The 20,413-nt window shown below is 35.4% G+C and overlaps 1 protein-coding gene across 2 annotated transcripts in view; it reads left to right on the top strand.

Annotated features, from left to right (window-relative positions):
- The window catches only part of esr2a (estrogen receptor 2a), a 55,634-nt gene that overhangs the window by 25,981 nt on the left and 9,240 nt on the right, over positions 1-20,413 (top strand). For both annotated transcript variants that reach the window (XM_056481558.1, XM_056481557.1), the window contains 3 exons: positions 5,908-6,046; positions 11,347-11,480; positions 14,142-14,325. In XM_056481558.1, coding sequence (XP_056337533.1) covers positions 5,908-6,046; positions 11,347-11,480; positions 14,142-14,325 — 457 coding nt within the window. The remainder of the gene's footprint in view (positions 1-5,907; positions 6,047-11,346; positions 11,481-14,141; positions 14,326-20,413) is intronic.

A 20,413-nucleotide genomic window follows, 5' to 3' on the forward strand; every position in this document is an offset into this window, starting at 1 on the left:
TTTTAATCACATAAATAAATTAAATGTAAACTACATTCAATATGAAAACAGTTATTCAACATTTGCTAATGCATTATTCAAATACAAATTAATGCTTGTTAACATTGGTAACACACTAAGTTAAAATAATGGTCACACTTTCATTAGGTCATGTTAGATAAAGTATTTACTAACTTGAAGCTGCTATGAACAATACTTGTACATTATTTATTAACCATATTTCAGCACTAATGGATTATTAATATCCAAATTTATGCTTGTAAACATTATTGCACATTGAGTTACATGAACTAACAATGAACAACTGTATTTTCATTAACTAGTATGATCGAATACTGTAATAAATGTATTGTTCATTTGTTGTTTATGATAGTAAATGCATTAACTAACATTAACTAATGCAACCTTATTGTAAATGTTATCAAATTAACTTAATTTCCCAGTAACTACCGTTAACAAAGATAAATAAATGCTGTAATAAACATATTATTCATTATTCGTTCATACTAGTGAATACATTAACATAAACTGATACAAACTTAATGTAAAGTGTTAATAAAACATCCCAAACTTTTGACCAGTAATGTATAATATATGCTTAGTGTGTTACTTTAATGTATGTAATACAAATCTCAATTATTATGTATATTTACTTTAAGTAACACAGAACTGGCTAACTATAAATCCACATGTAATACAGCTCTTGGCTAAAGGATCCGTTTGTAGATGAAACCCTGAAAGCTGATTCACTGTGGATTCCCTCTGGAATCTCTAATGGGTTTTCAGAATAGCTGCTTTTGATTTATGAGTACACGAAGGGACGTGGTCAACATTAGCTGATAAGAATTTAGACGTATCTCCTGTTTTCAAACTAAATTGCAGTTATTACATCATGCTATGCTCTGACACGCTTTGTGACATGTTTTTTGTTTTAATGTTGTTTTGTCATTTATAAATGTAGGCACAGACAGAGGGACTCTGGAGTACGGTTGACAAGGTTAACAATATTACTGTACAGAATTTATATTCTACCAATGATAAAAACTGTAGGATGATAAAACAGAGAAAGCACATCTTTGTGAGCCGCAGGAGTGTGCTGATGTTTTCATTTTTATGGTAACAGATTGGCAGGACACTCTGGGATTGTTGCTATAAACTACAAAAATATATTAATTTTGCAAATGAAATCAGTCGATTTGCAGTTTAATTAATATCTTCAATGTTTGTATTAGATTTTGAAAATATCTTGATTTTGTGAATTTCTTGAATTTATATTAATCTCTAAAAAAATTTTATTTGACGGCATTACTGGATTTACTGGACAGCATTACTGGGTGGAAAGTGCCAGCTGAGCTGTCACTTTGATTAAAGATGATTTTTTTTAATGAAAACAGAATCTTTATAATTACCAATATACACCTCCTGTCTTGTCACTTATCCAAGTTTTAGAAACAACAAACAATAACTTGACTTGAAGTTGATCATTTGGTATCAGAAGTGACTTATACGAAGGTCTCCAGATTACGCCTATTTGACCAAAATAAAATATGATCATGCCTTGATTTTTAAATATTTAACTAGCACATAAGGTCTGACTTTGCAAAAATAATGTACAGTACCATATATAAAGTCATAGTGCAGTGGAAAAATAATTAATATTGTGTATGACTCCCATGAGCTTGGAGGACTGCATCCATACGTCTCTGCAATGACTCAAATAGCTTATTAATAAAGTCATCTGGAATGGCAGATTCTTTGGATTCATCATCAATGCCTCCTCCTTCATCCCACCCCAGACATGCTCAATAATGTTCATGTCTGGTGACTGGGATGGCTAATCCTTGAGCACCTTGACCTTCTTTGAGGATGTGGAGGCTGAAGTATGAGAAGGAGCACTATCCTGGTTTGTAATGTAATGGGCTGCACAAATGTTTTGATACCTCAGGCTGTTGATGTTGCCATCCACTCTGCAGATCTCTCACACGCCCCATACTGAATGTAACCCCAAACCATGATTTCTATGATAATCTTGGGTCCATGCGGGTCTTTCTTTCGTATTTGTGATGATTAGGATGCAGTTCAACAGATGATTTATCTGAAAAATCTACAGTACCTTCTGCCACTTTTCCAATTGAGCAACTAGATGTCATGTTATTATTTGTTGCTCTTACAACTGGGATCCACGACAAGACTTTTATCAGGTAGTGTACAATTACTTACAAAAACAGTTATTAATATATACCGTGATTTAAAAATATGTTTCCAAATGGGTGTATTGAGGTGTATTTTGAGTTTTCATCTCACTGGGCTAATTTTGAATAGTCGTTGGACTATTTTTGTTTTGAAAACCTGGCAACCCTACTCTCGAGAGCAGTTTTGTGAACCCCATTAGACTCTTGGAGGTATTCAAGTTTTATATTTTTACATTGATATACTGATGCTGCTTTGTACTTAAAGTCATGCAGGGAGAAATGGTTCTGCTTCATTCTTAACTTTTCTGATGGGTTCAGATTATCAAGAGTTTCCGGTATAAAAGATGTGATTTTGTGCTACAGTACATGAATAATGAGAAATTCATCTGACAATCATTGAAATCCTCATGTAAGCAGCTTGTGTTTTTAAAGCAAACCGTGGTTTCATATTCCATCTGACCATCGGGTAACTCAAGTAATGTTCACCCCAGACATTATTAAACACATAAATCAGATCGCACTATTCTAAAATACACATTAGAAATGCCTGAGAGAATTTGTGGCTCCAACAGTGCTAATTCTCCTTCAGGTTTCAGGACTGCGGGTAGGCCTACAGTATATATTAAACCCTAAAGAACCATTTATATAGTGGATGGATTAAATATCTTTTCTAGATTAAAGTGAGCTCTGATGTTTAAAGTATCAGTGTGTTTAAAATGAGCTCCTGCAAGGATTTTGTGAAACTATTTTCCTCACGTTCTTTTTTTGTATTTACAGGCTTTTGTGTTTGCTCACAGAACTTTTACATTTACACTAGAGGCTTTGCGGTTGCTCATAAATATTTAAATTATTATTTTCAGAGTGGCAGTAAAAAACATGTTTCATTGTTTTTATTTATTTATTTATTGTGGGGCGGCATGGTGGCTCAGTGGTTAGCACTGTCACCTCATAGCAAGAAGGTTGCTGATTCGAGTCCCGTCTGGGCCAGTTGACATTTCTAAGTCCAAAGACTTGCGCTATAGGTGAATTGGGTAAGCTAGATTGTCCGCAGTGTAAGTGTGTGTGTGTGTGAATGAGTGTGTATTGGTGTTTCCCTATACTGGGTTGCAGCTAGAAGAGCAGACGCTGTGTAAAACATGTGCTGGAATAGTTAGCGGTTCATTCTGCAGTGGCGACCTCTGAAATGGAGCCATACCTGAAGGAAATTGAAATGATTTATTCATTGTTTCCTTAAGGGCTTTGTGTGTATATATATATATATATATATATATATATATATATATATATATATATATATATATATATATATATATATATATATATATATATATATGTGTGTATATGTATACGCATATGCGTTCACATTACATGCGTTTACATGCAATTTGTTTGTGTGTGTGAAAACGTAACATTCTGTAATGCATTTAATCATTGTTTAAGGCCAGTTGGTGATGTCTGTCATCATACAGTAAACATACTTCATTCAATAGTAGTAAAAGTATCGACACAGCAGTACAAATGTACTTAAAGAAACACATTTTTAAACTACTTTGTAAATTACAATTCCTGAGAAAACTACTCTATAAAAGTAATTTTAGTATTTGAAGTTTGTTAATTCACACCACTGGAATTCACATGTGCAAAATAGTTTTGAAATACATTCCCCATTTGAAATTAAATTGTTTCAATACGCATTATGTATTAAATATACATTGTCACTCAAGAAATCTTTGAACTTTAGAGGCAGCAGTTTACAGCTTTCAGGCACAGATTTAAAGGGCACATAGTTTACCTCTTTTTTTATGATTTAATATTAATGTTATGGTTCTTCTGAGTGTGTCAGTTTAGGTTCAGTTTGAAACACAATTCAGATTTTGTTATTATAATGTGTTAAAAAGTGTCATGTTGTGGGCGTGTCCACAGTTCGCTGATTTATGGGTGTGTTGCTTCACATGTAAATTAGTTTCGGCTTCCCGCCAACGTAACAAGGGGCGGGGCCATGAGCTCACCCGCTCTGCGTTTGCAACAGAGTCTGACAGGCAGACTGAGAGAAGGAGCAGGAGTGAGAGGTTCAGCAATCAGTCGTACATGTACGACTCGGACACAGACCAAGCAGAGAGTGCAAAATCATATGTGTCTTTGTACAGTTTTACAGCCAACTGTGTGCTAGTTTCAAGTGCCGAGCTTGTACACAGAAACTAATAACCATGCACACTGAATTAACTTTGACTGAGGCACCGGATGCGCCGCTCAAAGCCGCGACACGGCACACCAGACACTCTCTGTGGCGCAGCAGAAACATGAAGTGTCCCGAATCGTCGCTAGACGCATTTTTGAATTCTAAACATAGGTTTCTGCAGCGGTCCGCAGCACCCAGCCGTCGACTTCAGTGTACCCTAATAGAAACCTATGTTTAGAATTCTAAAACGCATGCTAGTTAAGATCACAGGGAGCTTCTGGGATCGCGAGAAATGCAAACGGCTGAAGTATAAGGTAGACTCAATGAGCAGTACACATGTTTGCAAACCTACCTAAAGATCCAACCAATAATTCCGATTAGAGCGATAATGTGGAGAATATTGCTCTTGTGTTGAGCCCAATGAGCCTTGCATCTAAAAATAGAGCTAGTGTGTTCCTTAAGTGATATCGCTTCGATTCACGCTGAAAATGGCGGACGTGAATCAACAAACTGAGGATATGATGACGCGCCTGTCAATCAATATTGGTGGGCGGGGGGACCGCACTCCTACGTAAAGTTGCGGTCGGTTTGAAAACCGCTCCAATTGGTCCACTGTTTTTTATGTTGTTAAACTGAAAAAAAAAGCACTGGGTGTGCTTATATCACACCAATATGACGGTCTATACACCATACATGCACATATGTCTGTCCAAACAGCTTGAAGAGTAGATTTTTTACCAGAGGTGCCCTTTAAACACACGAGGAAAGCAAATGCACTGGCCAAACACACTCAGTCATTCATCATCACAGTGGGATTTAGCATAAGGTTTTTGACCTTCACAAAATGGGAAGTGGCTTAAAGTGTTTGTCTTGTGTCGGTCTTGTTCCAGCACACTGGTTTTTGAGTGGCCAAACAATCTGAAATAATCACTGATGGAGAACTGCAGAAATGATTGGGACAAAAGTACAGATGTCCACTACATCAACACCCACCAATTGTTTGGAAGATTTTCAAGAAAAAAAAAGCCTCTACTAACTTATAAATCAAACTTAACAATCTTCATTTTTTTCTGGTTAATAATTTGAACAAAATATCAAAAGGTTGAAAAAAAAGGTGCGAACATTAGTGGATTGCATTGTTATTCAAATGTATTTGTGATTCACTTGCAAATGATTTATCAGTCTAAAATGCGAATTTTCCCCCAAATGAGTGTTAATACAGTCAATATCTTCTGTTTTTATTGTTCAGTTAATCACTTTAATTATTGTCTTTGATTAATGAATTTCTGTGTTCTCATTCTGAACATGAACAGTTTGTTAATTCTCAGAACATCAACAAACTTTCCTCAGACTCTTCTTTTTTAGTTATTCCAGATCTGAGAGTTGTATATTTTTAATTGAAAGCAGCTCTGCCTGAAGAAAGGAATTTTACCTGTCCAATTATCCTCAAGTTTGAAGGTTTGTTGTGCAGGTAATTGACTGAAGCTGTTTTTTGTGTGCGTTTAGCCAGTAACGAGAGCTTCTTTCTCTCTGCAGGTTTTGTGGAGCTTAGTCTTTTCGATCAGGTGCATTTGTTGGAGTGCTGCTGGTTAGAGGTGCTGATGCTGGGATTGATGTGGCGCTCTGTTAATCACCCTGGAAAGCTCATTTTCTCTCCAGACCTCTGTCTCAGCAGGTAACTAGTGCCAATTAATTGTGTTTATCTTTTCTGATGGCTAATTTATGAACAGGCACGCGCTTGGATTCATTTATTCACAAACGGCTTTGATGGTCATTGTATGCAGATATTTGTACTGTGTGCCAGGGTGGTATGAAATTGTTTACTGTATAGGTGATTTGAGGACATGTCTTAAATGTCATTTTAGCCATGGTTGGTCATAGTTTAAGTTCACCTAAATACAATAAATAGAAAATACTGGAGTTTCTGTCTTGGTTTGATCTGCATTTCTGCCATAGCTGTTGTTAATATTCGTTGTATTGATGGGATTGTGAATGCTGAAAAGTTTTAATTCGTCATGTAATTCCTACTATAAAGCACCTAATTTGTGATAGTGTTTTTTAGCATGATAAGTGTCCCGAACCAACTGCTAATGTAATGAAATCATATTTGGATAGAAAAACAGCTGATGAAACAAAGACAGTAATGAAATGGCCTCCACAGAGTCCAGACCTGAATATTATATAGAGTTTGTATAGGCAATATTATAGGCAGTGTGAGATTCACCTGGAGACAAAAGGAAAGATAGAACAAGATAAATCAAAGAAGTACTCTTAGAAAGGCTGAAAGATGCTTGCTATTAATGTAAATGGCACATCATTTCAGAAAAGACTCAACAAAATAGTTCAGGCTGTTGGTATAGATGTCATGTTAAACATACTTATGATGCTAATATTTATATATTTATATATATTATAGGTGGGCATAAATTAATTTTTTTAATCTAGATTAATCTAGATTAATTTCGAAATTAATCTAGATTAAAATGGCTCATTTGAATTCTGCCGAAGGCATTCAGAATATGTGTGCTACCCAAATAATAAATCTTGGAGAACGGGTTTCTCGAGCCAGGCAGCGCATTAGACCAGGGGCTCATCTCCTGTTTCCAAAATGCATCACAAACTGCTTGAGAAACTGTTCTACTATGATAATTGGTGATGAAAATAAATGATGTTCAGTAACATGTACTTGTGTTTACTTGCTTTTGATGTACATACAGAAAATGCTGCTTCTCAATGCCAAGTTCACAGAGCCCTGACGGTGTGTCAAACATTGAGTATGTTTACATGGGCAACAATACTTTAACGGCGATATTTTTTTAATCGCTCGATAAGAGTGTCGCGTTAACGCCGATAACGGCCCAGCACTATTATATATATATATTTATATATATATATATATATATATATATATATATATATATATATATATATATATATATATATATATATATATATATATATATATATATATATATAATTTACAACATATTACCTATATTTAACAACTTTTGTCTGAAATCATTCTCACATAAAAAGATTAAGGGCTTTATTTTAACTATCTAGGCGCAAAGTCTAAAGTACATGGTGCAAAAGCATTAAGAGTGTGTCCGAATCCACTTTTGCTGCTTTAAGGACAGAAAAATACAGTTTTCGTGCTGATGCATGGTCTAACAGAGTTATGCTTATTCTCTTAATGAGTTATGGGTGTGTTTTGAGCATAACATGCATTAAACCAATCAGAGTCTCATCTCTCATTCCCTTTAAGGTTCAGGTGTGTCGCACCAAGGTGCATTTGCTATTTACATGGCAGAATTTGTAAGAGGAAAAACTGAAAGCTTCACTAGCGAGAAAACAGTTAAACAGACCATCTGCAGCATGTACGATAAAAAACGAACCTCCTCCATTCGGCCTCTTTACTTTCTCTTTCTCTTTATTTTACTTTACTCCTTTACTTTCGTTGATAAGGAAACGGTGTTGTACGCACTTCACTGAAGACATCCATTAGCCAACATATTTAATTTAGTTTGTTAAGCACAAAGATTTGTTTCAAAACTGTTTCTAAATTCAGTTCTAATTTCCAGCAAACAAATAAATGAAATATAATAACGAAGTGTGGTCAAAAAACGGAGTTATATCCAAACACAAACACATGACAGGCAGACAAATCTAAACTTGTTTTTATTAAAACAAATATAAATATGCATATAATATATAATACTGCTAATAATAACAACATTATACAAAGCAAACTGTCATGGACAAATTGAAAAAAGTCCCCCCGAGATGAAGAAGGCATGGAGTCAATGGTTTTTATATTTATGTAGAAAACAATTTTTTTTTATAACATTTTAATCTTAATTTTTTTTTTCATTTGTAAAGATATTTGTGTGTTGCTGTTCATCCTGTGTGTATTAAGCAATGTGTACGCATTTGGACCTGCATAGGCGAATAAGTAACGCGCTCTGTGCTGGACTTTAGACCAGCTTTTAGTTGGTCAATGGCACGGTCTATTTCAGTTGCTCAAAATAGCAACATGCCAACAATTCGCCTTACCACACCTCCATTTTAGACCTCAAGTCCACAAAGTGAGGCAAATAGATTTACTATTTAAACAGCGTGGCACAAAACATAAAAAAATTACTGTTGCGCTGGTCTGTAATTATCAACAAATCGCGCCAAACATGTCTTGCACCTTATTGCGCCGGGTGCATGATAGGGCGCTAAATGATGTACAGTATGAGATCTGTGCATCATGACAATCATTTACACACTTAAGGTAAATGCATTTAGCTATAAAGACCATACTTCATTTGGTTTATTAATTTATACGATAATGTTTATATTGAATATTAATTCATATTATTCCTTTTAATTAGTATGTCATTTCTTTTTAAAATTGTCTTGAATACAAATCATCAAAACAGCATCAAAAAACAAACGTCAATAAAAGTTTATGTTTCTAACAAATTGGTTCATATGTTTTAAACTAGAGTTTTTCCTTTCCCCATTTATTCAGAACAGTTGTGCTTGTGTAGAATATAGCAGAACATCTCAGGAATACAGCTGTCAAAGTAATTGAGCGGTTTGGCCAGATGTGTGAATGAGAGCTGCCAGTACAACTGTGGGAAGACAGGAACCGATTCTGCTCTGTTAACATACTCACTCTACTCTGATGCCCTTTATACTATCTGACATGCTGTGCCCATGTCGTAGCGTGAGAAAAAAAATACGGGGCCTCCACAGACTTTATACTGGACTCCACTTCCAAAGCTCTCCGGTTTGCTGTAAATATGCTCAGCACCTGATCTGCTGCCAGACTTTTGCTGTATTTTCATGGGCTGCGTTTTGGATGAGGAATTTGTTGTATCGTTGCTAAAAGGATCCCTGAGTTTAACTTGTAAACATCAAAAACGTGCCAGAAAAGAGTGTGTCGCCTTTGTGACTACAGTACAGCTGCTATTAATTACTCTAAATATTGTTTGACACAAGTACAACTTTCCTAAAAATTGTGGCTTCTTTACACCAAGAACCATAGCTGTAATGGTAACAGTAAGAATACAGTGCCAGTTAAAACTCTCTTTTGGTGGTAAAAAGGTCTGTCAGCAATTTACAACAAAACAAAACTGTTTGTTATTAATAATTCATTTTAGAACATAAAAAGCATAATAAAAATAAATAGCTGATGGCAAAATAACAACACTTTAAAAATATACAGTATATAGAAGGGTAGCATCCTGTCAATTATATGTTAATATAATTTTTGTTTTTTGTTATGGATCAAATGTTTAATTATATTCAACACTCACTGTAAAGACACTCTCAGAATCATTCGATATGATTAAAAATTCACACCAAAGATGACATGTACTATGATGCAAAAATCTATTTATTTATTTATTTATTTATTTTACCACCAGTTAGAATATGGAGAATTTTTATTTATTGTCCACCCATTCAGATCTACTTTTGCTTAATGTCCAATCAGAATCTACAGAAGCTATTTTCCTGACAGCCAATCAGAATCTTATAGAATTTAATTTTCCTGACAGCCAATCAGAATTTTATAGAATTTATTTTCTTTATGGCCAATCATAATCTACAGAAGCTATTTTACAATTAGAATCTTATGGAATTAAGTTTTCTTGATGGCCAATCAGAATCTCCAGAAGGTAATTTTAATGACAGCCAATCAGAATCTTTTAGAATTTAATTTTCTTGATGGCCAATCAGAATCTCCAGAAGATAATTTTAATGACAGCCAATCAGAATCTTATAGAATTTAATTTTCTTGATGGCCAATCAGAATCTCCAGAAGATAATTTTAATGACAGCCAATCAGAATCTTATAGAATATAATTTTCTTGACAGCCAATCAGAATCTGCAGAAGATATTTTTCCTGACAGCAAATCAGAATCTGCAGAAGCTATTTTTCCTGACAGCCAATCAGAATCTTATAGAATAAATTTTTCTTGACAATCAATCAGAATCTTATAAAATTACATCTTTTCCCCATGGCCAACAAGAATCTAGTTTTTTTCTGACAACCAATCAGAATGATATAGAATAAAATTTTCTTGACAGCCAATCAGAGTCCACTGAAGCCAATTTTCCTGTTGGGCAATCAGAATCTTATAGAATTAAATTTTCTTGATGGCCAATCAGAATATGTAGAAGCTATTTTTTTCTGACAGCCAATCAGAATCTATAGAATTACATATTCTTTATGGCCAATCACGATCTACATAATCTACTTTTTTCTTGACAGACAATCAGAATTATTTACCACCAATTAGAATCCATAGAATGTATTTTTATTTTGACAACCAATCCTGATTGACTTTTATTCTATAGAAATAATCGACAGCCAATCAGAATCAGAACACTAAAACTATTCAAACAGAACATATTTCTGCAAAGGTGTGGATGTCAATATAATTAAGGTAACATCTACACACAGTATTTTGTTCCTTAGTGTAAATGGGACACCTCTGAGTCTCACAGTAATGAAGTACATCCACTCAATTATTTCTAACTTCTGGTGTTAATCTTGTGAACAAGACTTGTTTAAAGCTAAATACAAGTAACTCTATCTTTTTTCTATCTGTCCTCACAAGTTTTAATGAAGTGCTAGTGCCTGCCCTGGTCACATTCACGGCTGCAGCTCCAATTGTAGCACCTCTTGGTGTCCCAGAAAGCTCTAGTGTGCTTTTTCCATTGACACTTTGTGCCGAAATGACCATTGATGCTGTCAGCAGGTGCAAAGTTTGGAATGGGGCGAGTAAGGTTTGAGATGAAGGCCTGCTCTCTTGTTTCTGATGAGGTGAAGCTAATTTGCTAGGCTGATAATGTGTGTGTTTGTGTGTGTTTGTGTGTGTTTGTGTGTGTTTGTGTGTGTGTGTGTGTGTGTGTGTGTGTGTGTGTGTGTGTGTGTGTGTGTGTGTGTGTGTGTGTGTGTGTGTGTGTGTGTTTGGCAGGGATGAAAGCAGCTGTGTGCAGGGGTTGGTGGAGATCTTTGATATGCTGCTGGCAGCCACGTCCAGATTCAGAGAGCTGAAGTTACAGAGAGAAGAGTATGTGTGTCTCAAAGCCATGATCCTCCTGAACTCCAGTAAGTGCTCTTCTTATTGTAGAGTTTATGAAGCATCTGCATCTTTGTTTTTTTTTAGATAAATGATTGGGTATTTTTTGTTGAGCTTTTACATATAGTACAACAACAGTACAGAAAAATACATCTGACCGGAGTGAAATGAAGCAAAGTGCAAATGAAGACTTTAGCATTGACGTTATGATTTTTGATACGTTTAAAAAATTACAATTTTAATGAATTCATTATTCTGAGTTTAATCATATATGTCCTATATAACTTTTGAAATTTATTTATTTATTTATTTATTTATTATTATTTTATAAAATATTGAATCTATTTCCCAGTACTGGGTTGTAGCTGGAAGGGCATCTGCAATATAAAACATCATTCTGCTGTGGCGACCCCTGATAAATCAGGGACTAAGCAGATGGAAAATGAATAAATTAGTGAATATTGGATCTACTGCATTTTTTGATACATTGCATTTTTGTATATATTAGCACTAGAGTTTAATATACGTTTAGGGTCAGTAAGATTTTTTTAAAACACTTGTTTATAGAGATTTTGATGACTCCTCATTTGCTGCTTATTGACAGTTTGATTGGACCGATTTGATTGGATTGACATATAGAATGATATTGAAGTAGTTGGGTATATATATATATATATATATATATATATATATATATATATATATATATATATATATATATATATATATATATATATATATATATATATATAAACAGCAAGGACATTTTTCACAGTATCTCTGATCATATTTTTTCTTCTGGAAAAAGTCTTATTTGTTTTATTTCGTCTAGTTATTAGATAAGTTATTAGATAATTTCGTCAAAATTATTAGTCCCTTTAAGCTATATTTTTTTCAGCTGTCTACAGAACAAACCATTGTTATATCATAACTTGCCTAATTACCCTAACATGCCTAGTTAACCTAATGAACCTAGTTAAGCCTTTAAATGTCACTTTAAGCTGTACAGAAGTGTCTAGAAAAATATCTAGTAAAATATTCTGTACGGTCATCATGGCAAAGATAAAATAAATCAGTTATTAGAAATGAGTTAATAAAACTATTATGTTTAGAAATGTGTTGAAAAAAAGTTCTCTCCGTTACACAGAAATTGGGGAAAAAAATAAACAGGGGGACTAATAATTCACAGGGGCTAATAATTCTGACTTCAACTATATATATAGTGTGTGTGCGTGCGTGCGTGCGTGCGTGCGTGCGTGCGTGCGTGCGTGCGTGCGTGTGTGTGTGTGTGTATTAGTCTAAAATACCCTTTTTTTACTTTTTAGTATAAAATAACTTTTTTAAATCTGATCAAAAATAATACTCAAAATAATACAGAATAATACCTGTCAAAATAATGAATAATACTTTTTAAAATAAATTCCACCTAATACTTCTTTACAAGATGTATTATTTTAAGCATTTTTAAACTTTTTAGATTTAATTTGGTAAATGATTGCCTTTTATAAATAAAAAAAGCATACTATTTAATACTTAATAAATGCTTAATACTTAAATTAATTAAAATACTTTTTATCTTTATGCATAATGCATTAGAAATGATCAAAGATTGTTTTTTTGACTGTCATGATGATTACAGTAAAACCAAAAGTGAGAATGCTTTTTGTTGCCCATAATTATATTTGAACATCAGAATAATCAATAAAATATAGAAAAGTAACACAAATGAGAAGGATTTGATCATCAATTGACGAGTAGAGATCTCTAGATTGAACACAGGCTCACTTTTTTCCTGTCTAAAATAACCAAACAACAGCAGAATAACACAATTCCAAATCTTATCAAAATAAAACAAAATAAAAAATTATAATAAACTTTTTAGTTTTGTTTTTTACATTTAATGAGTTTTTTAAAGAAAAATGAGATGTATTGTTTTGACCATTTTTTCAACTTTTTAGATTTAATTTGCTAAATGATAGCTTTTTTCTTTTAATATTTCAACAATGACAAAACTGCTTACAAAATTAAGCGAATGTCAAAGATCCAGTAATGTGAGTGGCATTTCTGCAATAAACATGTTCTGTTCTCTGTGTCTGCACAGCATGAATGATCACATATGCTACCCATATAGCAGAGTTTAACTCCAGCTGTTGTCCTACACCAATCACGCACCGTTTCACTTCCTGTTCTCTTCAGCATCATAAGGCCAAACACATGCCTGACCCTCCATACAGTCATAATAAATAGCACTCAGAAGGTTATAGCTGTCCTTGCTTGAACTGAAGTGCGTTTTTGGCGAGGCCAGGCAAGAAAAACGCTCACACACTGTAAAATCTTAATGGACACAACATGCCTGCTTTGAGGAGCTCGCCACCATGTCAAACCAGCTATCCATTTCATACTGTAGCAATGGCTTCTAAGTAACAGACAGAACCTGCTTAGTGTCTCCTGTCAGAAGAAACCAATATTTCTCTCTGCTCTGATTGCTCTGAACTTTTGATGTGTCTCGTCTTGGTTCTTTATCTCCTCATCCTCACCCCTAAACATCTGCCTTCACTCTGTGTCCTCAGTGTCACTTGTTTGAGGGCTCCAGATGTGTCGTGTCATTTTGGAATGGTATATTCTGCGGGTTGGATGTTTGTTTGGGTATGGAATGGCTGTCAGTGTGGCTTTACTGTGTGTGATTGTAGACATGTGTCTGGGCTCGTCTGAGGGAGGAGAAGATCTGCAGAGCCGCTCCAAGCTGCTGTGTCTGCTGGACTCGGTGACTGACGCTCTGGTTTGGGCCATCTCGAAGACTGGCCTGAGCTTCCAGCAGCGCTCCACCAGACTGGCCCATCTGCTCATGCTGCTCTCACACATACGCCACGTCAGGTACTCATAGTTCAATTCAATTCAGGTTTATTCATGTAGTGATTTTCAGGGTAATGGTCATTTCAAAGCTGCTTTACAACATGTGCATGTTAATACATTTCAATCAAAATCAGAAATATTTTGGTGGTCAACCAGAGATACACAGTTAACAGTTATATATAGTGTACTTTTAAATAAAAAGCATCCATGCACATTTGAAGGCAAAATAATTAGCCCTGCTGTTAAATTGTAGTTCTTTTAAAAACATTAAAAATGTTAAAAGTCCCCAAGAAATCAAAACTAACCATAGTTAGTTGTTTTACTCACATTTTTACCACAGTTTTGTGGTGAACAATTTGTCTGTGCATATCATTAAGAAAAATAATTGCCCTTGTAATCTAAATTTTATTATTTTTTAAATATTTATTTTTGGCCTTTTTGCCTTTATTAGATAGGATAGTATTTAACAGGAAGTGAAGTTGGAGAGAGAGAGAGGAGGGGGTTAGGGTAAGGTTAGGGTAGCCTCAAGCCAGGATTTGAACTCAGGAGGCCCTGACGTGCTACTGTACCATATGTCGATGTGCTAACCACTAGGCTATTGCGCTGACAATCTAAAATTAAAATTTGAAAACGCACTGTTTGCTTTCAGTTAAATTGTTTGATTGATTACGTTTACGTAACACACTAGACCACGCCCCTCCAACTGTAAGTTTTGACACCAAACACAAATGGTGAGCAGGAGGAGTCTTTTAGGGGCCGATTACACCGAACGCGCTTCTACATTCCAAAAACGCAAGGAGCACCACACTGTCTTTTCTGCTGACAAGAAAAAAATGAAGCGCGCTGTGCTTTTTATGTTACTAGGCAACGACTGAATCAGCTGCGTACTGCGTATTGTGCGAGTGTTGCTGTTGAAATTGGTATAATTTTAATATTTAACAATATGGAGAGTTCAGATGCAAAACCCTCTAAATCCATCAGGCCTCTTTTCTTGTAAATGAGCATTTTCTATCAGGCTCCTCCGATTAGGTTCAGAAGTTTCTTTTTATATGTAATGATGAGGATATTAGCTGGTAAATAAAATTACTTTTTTTTCCCAAAAATGTCACTTTGGATAATTTTTTAGTTTTTAACAAGGTAGATTTTCTTTTGCGTCAAAACCAGCTAAATCCACTTCTGCTTTTTTTGCAAAAAGCTTTAAAGGGCACCTAGGTTAGCCCTTTTTTCAGATTTAATATAAGTGTTTTGCGTCTCCAGAATGTGTCTGTAAAGTTTCAGCTCAAAACACCCATCAGATTTTTTATTATACCTTTTATTAAATTCCTATTTATACATTTTTGCATTGGGTGGCGGTTTTGGTGTACTGCGCCTTTAAGGCTAGTCCTCCCCGCCCACTGTTTCTATGTGCCTTTCAGCATGCCTTAATCTCCTCCCTCGGCTGCGTCAGACAACAGACAGACTTAAAGGAAGCAGATCTCACGTAGCGTTTGTGAGAAATACTACAGTAAGAACTTTACCAATGAGTATTTGTTGTGCAGTTGCATCGATGAGTCACACAGTTCACGCGCGCACACGCACACATAGATACACCCACACACACACACCGCAGCAGACGCAGACACACACACACGCACACACACACGCACACACACACACACACACGCACACAAATCCCAGACACAGACAAAGCGCCCGTTTAGCTTTGCACTCTTTTTGCACGCAAATGTGACAGGATACAGGTTAATCTCCACTGCTGAATGGATATCTGTTATGTTAATGAACAAAATAAACCTGATTTAACATCCACAAACCGGGACTGAAGCTTCTTTCTTTATAATTTTTCTGATACGCGGCTATGCTAATGAAGTGAATCTGAAGTAAATCGCTGTACTTTATTACACACATGCACTGTTTTAAAACATTTTAAACATGTGAAACTCACTCTTGATCACGTTTGATGATGATTAATGATCCTTGCAAACTGAACAGACCTTGTATTCCCGGTTGCTTTGCGCACGTCTGGTCTTGTTGATATGATTATACACGTGACAACCGGGACATGTTAATACGTGCAGCTGTCAATCAATTGGATGGGCGAGGAGACCGCACTCCTACGTAAAGTTGTGGTCGATCTGAAAACCGCTCCAATTGGTCCACCGTTTTTATGTTGCTAAATTTAAAAAAAAGCACTGGGTGTGCTTATATCACCCCAATATGACGGTCTATACACCATACATGCACATATGTCTGTCCAAACAGCTTAAAAAGTAGATTTTTCACCATAGGTGCCCTTTAAATTTGGGACAAGACAGTGTAACTAGTTGAAAACCAATAAAGATGAAATTATAAATGATTTTACTAAACATAAAACACATTTCACAAACCACCTTAAATTAAAAATACATAAATCTGTCAAATAAGTGACGGTTCATTCCACTGTGGTAACTCCTGATATATCAGGGACTAAACAGAAGAAAAATGAATGAATGAAATCTGTCAAGTTAGTTCATTATACAATCACATTAAAATGGACTAATTTAATCTTAACAATTTGTTGTCATTTCTGACATTTGGGGTTTAAATTTAAAATGTAAACATTGCAAACTAAGCTTGTTAGATTCATATATATATATATATATATATATATATATATATATATATATATATATATATATATATATATATATATATATATATATATATATATATATAGTTTGCAATGTTTACATATATACAAATACATATATAAATATAGTGCACTTCTATTAATATAAAAAGCTTATCAGACGTATAGGTAGTATTAAGTAAATATTGTATAGTTTTATACATTATATTTTATAGCTTACATTATCAAATAAATGCAAGGTGGGCCTATTGGGCAAAAATGGGATGTCTCTCAGACACTTTTAGAAGCTGTCATTCGTTCATTCTCACCATACTCAAGGTCTTGGCCTCTTTTTTAAGTTTAATAATTAATAATATTGTGATATTCAAGATTTGTGAAGTCATACAGCACCCGATAACAACAAAACAGCACCTCTCCTCCATCTTCAAAAGTCTCTGTTGTTGTTTTGACAACACAAACACTGCAGGCACCTCAACAGAAACCCCGCCTCTGCTTTCCTTTGATTGAAGAATGAAAAAGATGCAAGTGACGTAACGCTTTTTCCACTCACAGTTGACTTTTTTTTTCAACTGCGAGCGATTGGCATGCAAGGGCAAAAACACGATGCACGCAGGGCGCATAAGCAGCATGCAAAATGCTTGCGGCCGTTAGTAAACCATTCAAAAAAGGTACCTCTCAACCAAGCTGCAACCTCCCGCTCTCCCTCGGGAGGCCAATACGTAAGTAACTGAAACTGCAATTCATCAAAATTCCGCTAGTCCTGGCTCCATAATAGAGCAAAGTGCAATTGAGCCCACTGTTAGAATGGCCAACTTTACAGCAGAAAAAAGGGTGTTTACAGCCTGGTACAAAGAACGATTTTGGTTCATATAGCTATTATTACCCTCCATGACAACTGTGAGGGGGGTGAATTTTTTTATAACTCATCCATTTCCTTTATATTAGGTTATATTAAGTTTGCATAATTAAGGGCGTGGCCACTTGAGTGACAGCTAGGTCTTGCTGGTCGCCGTCACTTCACCGGCAGATTAGCCACTGATCTCGGCATATTCATCGTATTTTTGTGTTGTTTTATGTGGCTTTACACAGTCAGCTGCCTTTTGGACTTATTTCTTACAATTATCAGATGATATGGGATGCTGTGTGCACTTAATTGTGCTCACAAACCATTCACGTGGCCTCGTTTCCCATGTGAGTAAAGTTATATACTTATACACCATCTCTATAAATGTATTTGTTTGATTTAAGATCATTTATCATTAATATTTTTCTTTAGACCCGTAAAGCACTCCATAATCTGACAGATTGATAAGTTAGGCTCTAGAAGTCATCTGAAGCGTTATCATACAGTGTTGTGCTGGAGTTCATCAATAGTCTTGCATTTACTAACACACACTATAATTGAAGTGTTTGGAAGTAATTTGCGTTTACCTCCTGTAGAAAAACGTCATAAGAACAATGTTTAGTAGCTCAATGTATTACAACAGTGTTTTTGAAAGTCTAAACACTTTATTGATATAGTGTACAGCCGAGCACATGTGGTAAGAACACAAACGAGTCGCAGGTAATAAAGTATTAAGCGTTTCTCCCAAAGTAAAGTCTGTCTGCCAGGTCTAAGCAAGCTCCGCCCACTCTCCGCCTCTTTGCCCTTGTTTGGTATCCCGCCGTGGGTGTGATGACGCGCGAACAAAATGGCGACGGTTGGCCGCGCCTACTTGTGGCTTCTTTTGCGCTCTTCATAAACCTATGGGTGACGTCACGGATACTCCGTCCATATATTTTACAGTCTATGCTCTCAACGCAAAAATTTTGTTAGGTGTGTTCAGCCCCTTAGGTTGCAATAACTCTCCTGAAACCCTTTTCCTGATCTTTCTGAATGAAATGCCTACTTTACTACATCCAATCAGCTTGCAGCAGAAGAAACAGGCCATGCCCACAGTTTTCTCATGTAATATTCGTTTCTCTAGGAACAGCATCACAATACGAAAAAAATAACGGTCGCCGCTTTCGGTCCATGGGGATTTTTTAACAACACATTTCAAAAGATAATAGTTTGAATGACTAATTTCTAATAAGTCTTTTCTTTTGTCTTTGTTATGATGACAGTATTTAATATCTTACTATCTATTTTAGTATTCAGCTTAATGTGCAATTTAAACGCTTATCTAGGTTAATTAGGCATCCTTGGACAATGGTGGTTTGTTCTGTAGAGTCAAAAAAATAATTTATCAAGGGGGTAAATAATATTGATCTTTAAGTATGCTTGGACATTCTGTCTTAATGGGGAAACATCAAATTCTACAAAACCGTTTGCCAAACGTATGATTACATATTTGGAACCGCCAATAAAATTAAACAACAAGTGTCGCATAAGTTTTGTTTTTAAACATCCGAATCAAACAACATTTTTTTCAGGTTGCCCGAGTTAATGCGCATGCGCACTCAAAAGGCACGAGATCAGGGTAGGGTTGCACCAGCTGATCGTAAGTTCTTTCTTAAACTGTAACTTAAAGAACACACTAGGGGCTTAGTAACTACTAGCTGGTTTGTAACTAAATTTGTTCTCACTTCGGTTGCACCACATGTTCTTAGGGAAAACTGTAGTTAGTTGGTCATAAGCTCTCCGTAAAGTTATGTGTAGTCTCATTGAATGACGTAATATCCAACAATCAGTAAACTGCTTTAAAATTCTGCCACTAATGCCTCTATATACAATTATCCTATGAAAATGAAATTCTAAATTACATATTTATAGCACAATAAATTACATTCAGTCACTAATAACAGACGATGCATACATCTGCATCACGAGCCGTGAATGCACACGAAGTTAGCAAAACATTAAACTAGAATTTTTTTAAATCCTACTCATAAAAGAGAGAAGAGCAGGAAGAAAAACTCAGTCATGAAGAAATTCATTCGTTCATTCATTCATTTTCTTTTCGGCTTAGTCCCTTTATTAATCAGGGGTCGCCACAGCGGAATTAACTGCCAATTTATCCAGCATTTGTTTTGCACAGCGGATGCCCTTCCAGCCGCAACCCATCACTGGGAAACCCATACCGTAAATATTTAGTTGGGACGCAGAGTCCAGTGGTGCAACACAAACATATTTAGTAATGTGTAAGTTGTAACTTAGTGTCCCTTTAAGTCACAACTAGGCTACATTTTAACTTGCGCACTGCTGGTGCAACCGGCCCCAGGACACCAACCTCATTTATGGCCATTCTAAACATTATCATTCTCTGGATAATGATCGTCAGATCGCGCTGCTCTTCTGAAGTAATACACAACTTGATCTTGATGGTGAGTCTCCTCCAGAAATAACAGCAGCTCTTTGTTTACAAGTCTGTGGGTAGTTGCTGTCATGTGATGTCTGTTTGACAGGACTGATTGTACCTCGTGTTTGTTTCATACAGATTACAAAAAAAAAAAAAAAAAAAACTTTTAAATAAAGCAAGTGCACTTAATGAGAAAAGTAGA

The sequence above is a fragment of the Danio aesculapii genome, chromosome 20 (genome assembly GCF_903798145.1).
Source record: "Danio aesculapii chromosome 20, fDanAes4.1, whole genome shotgun sequence".
NCBI classification, from domain to species: domain Eukaryota; kingdom Metazoa; phylum Chordata; class Actinopteri; order Cypriniformes; family Danionidae; genus Danio; species Danio aesculapii.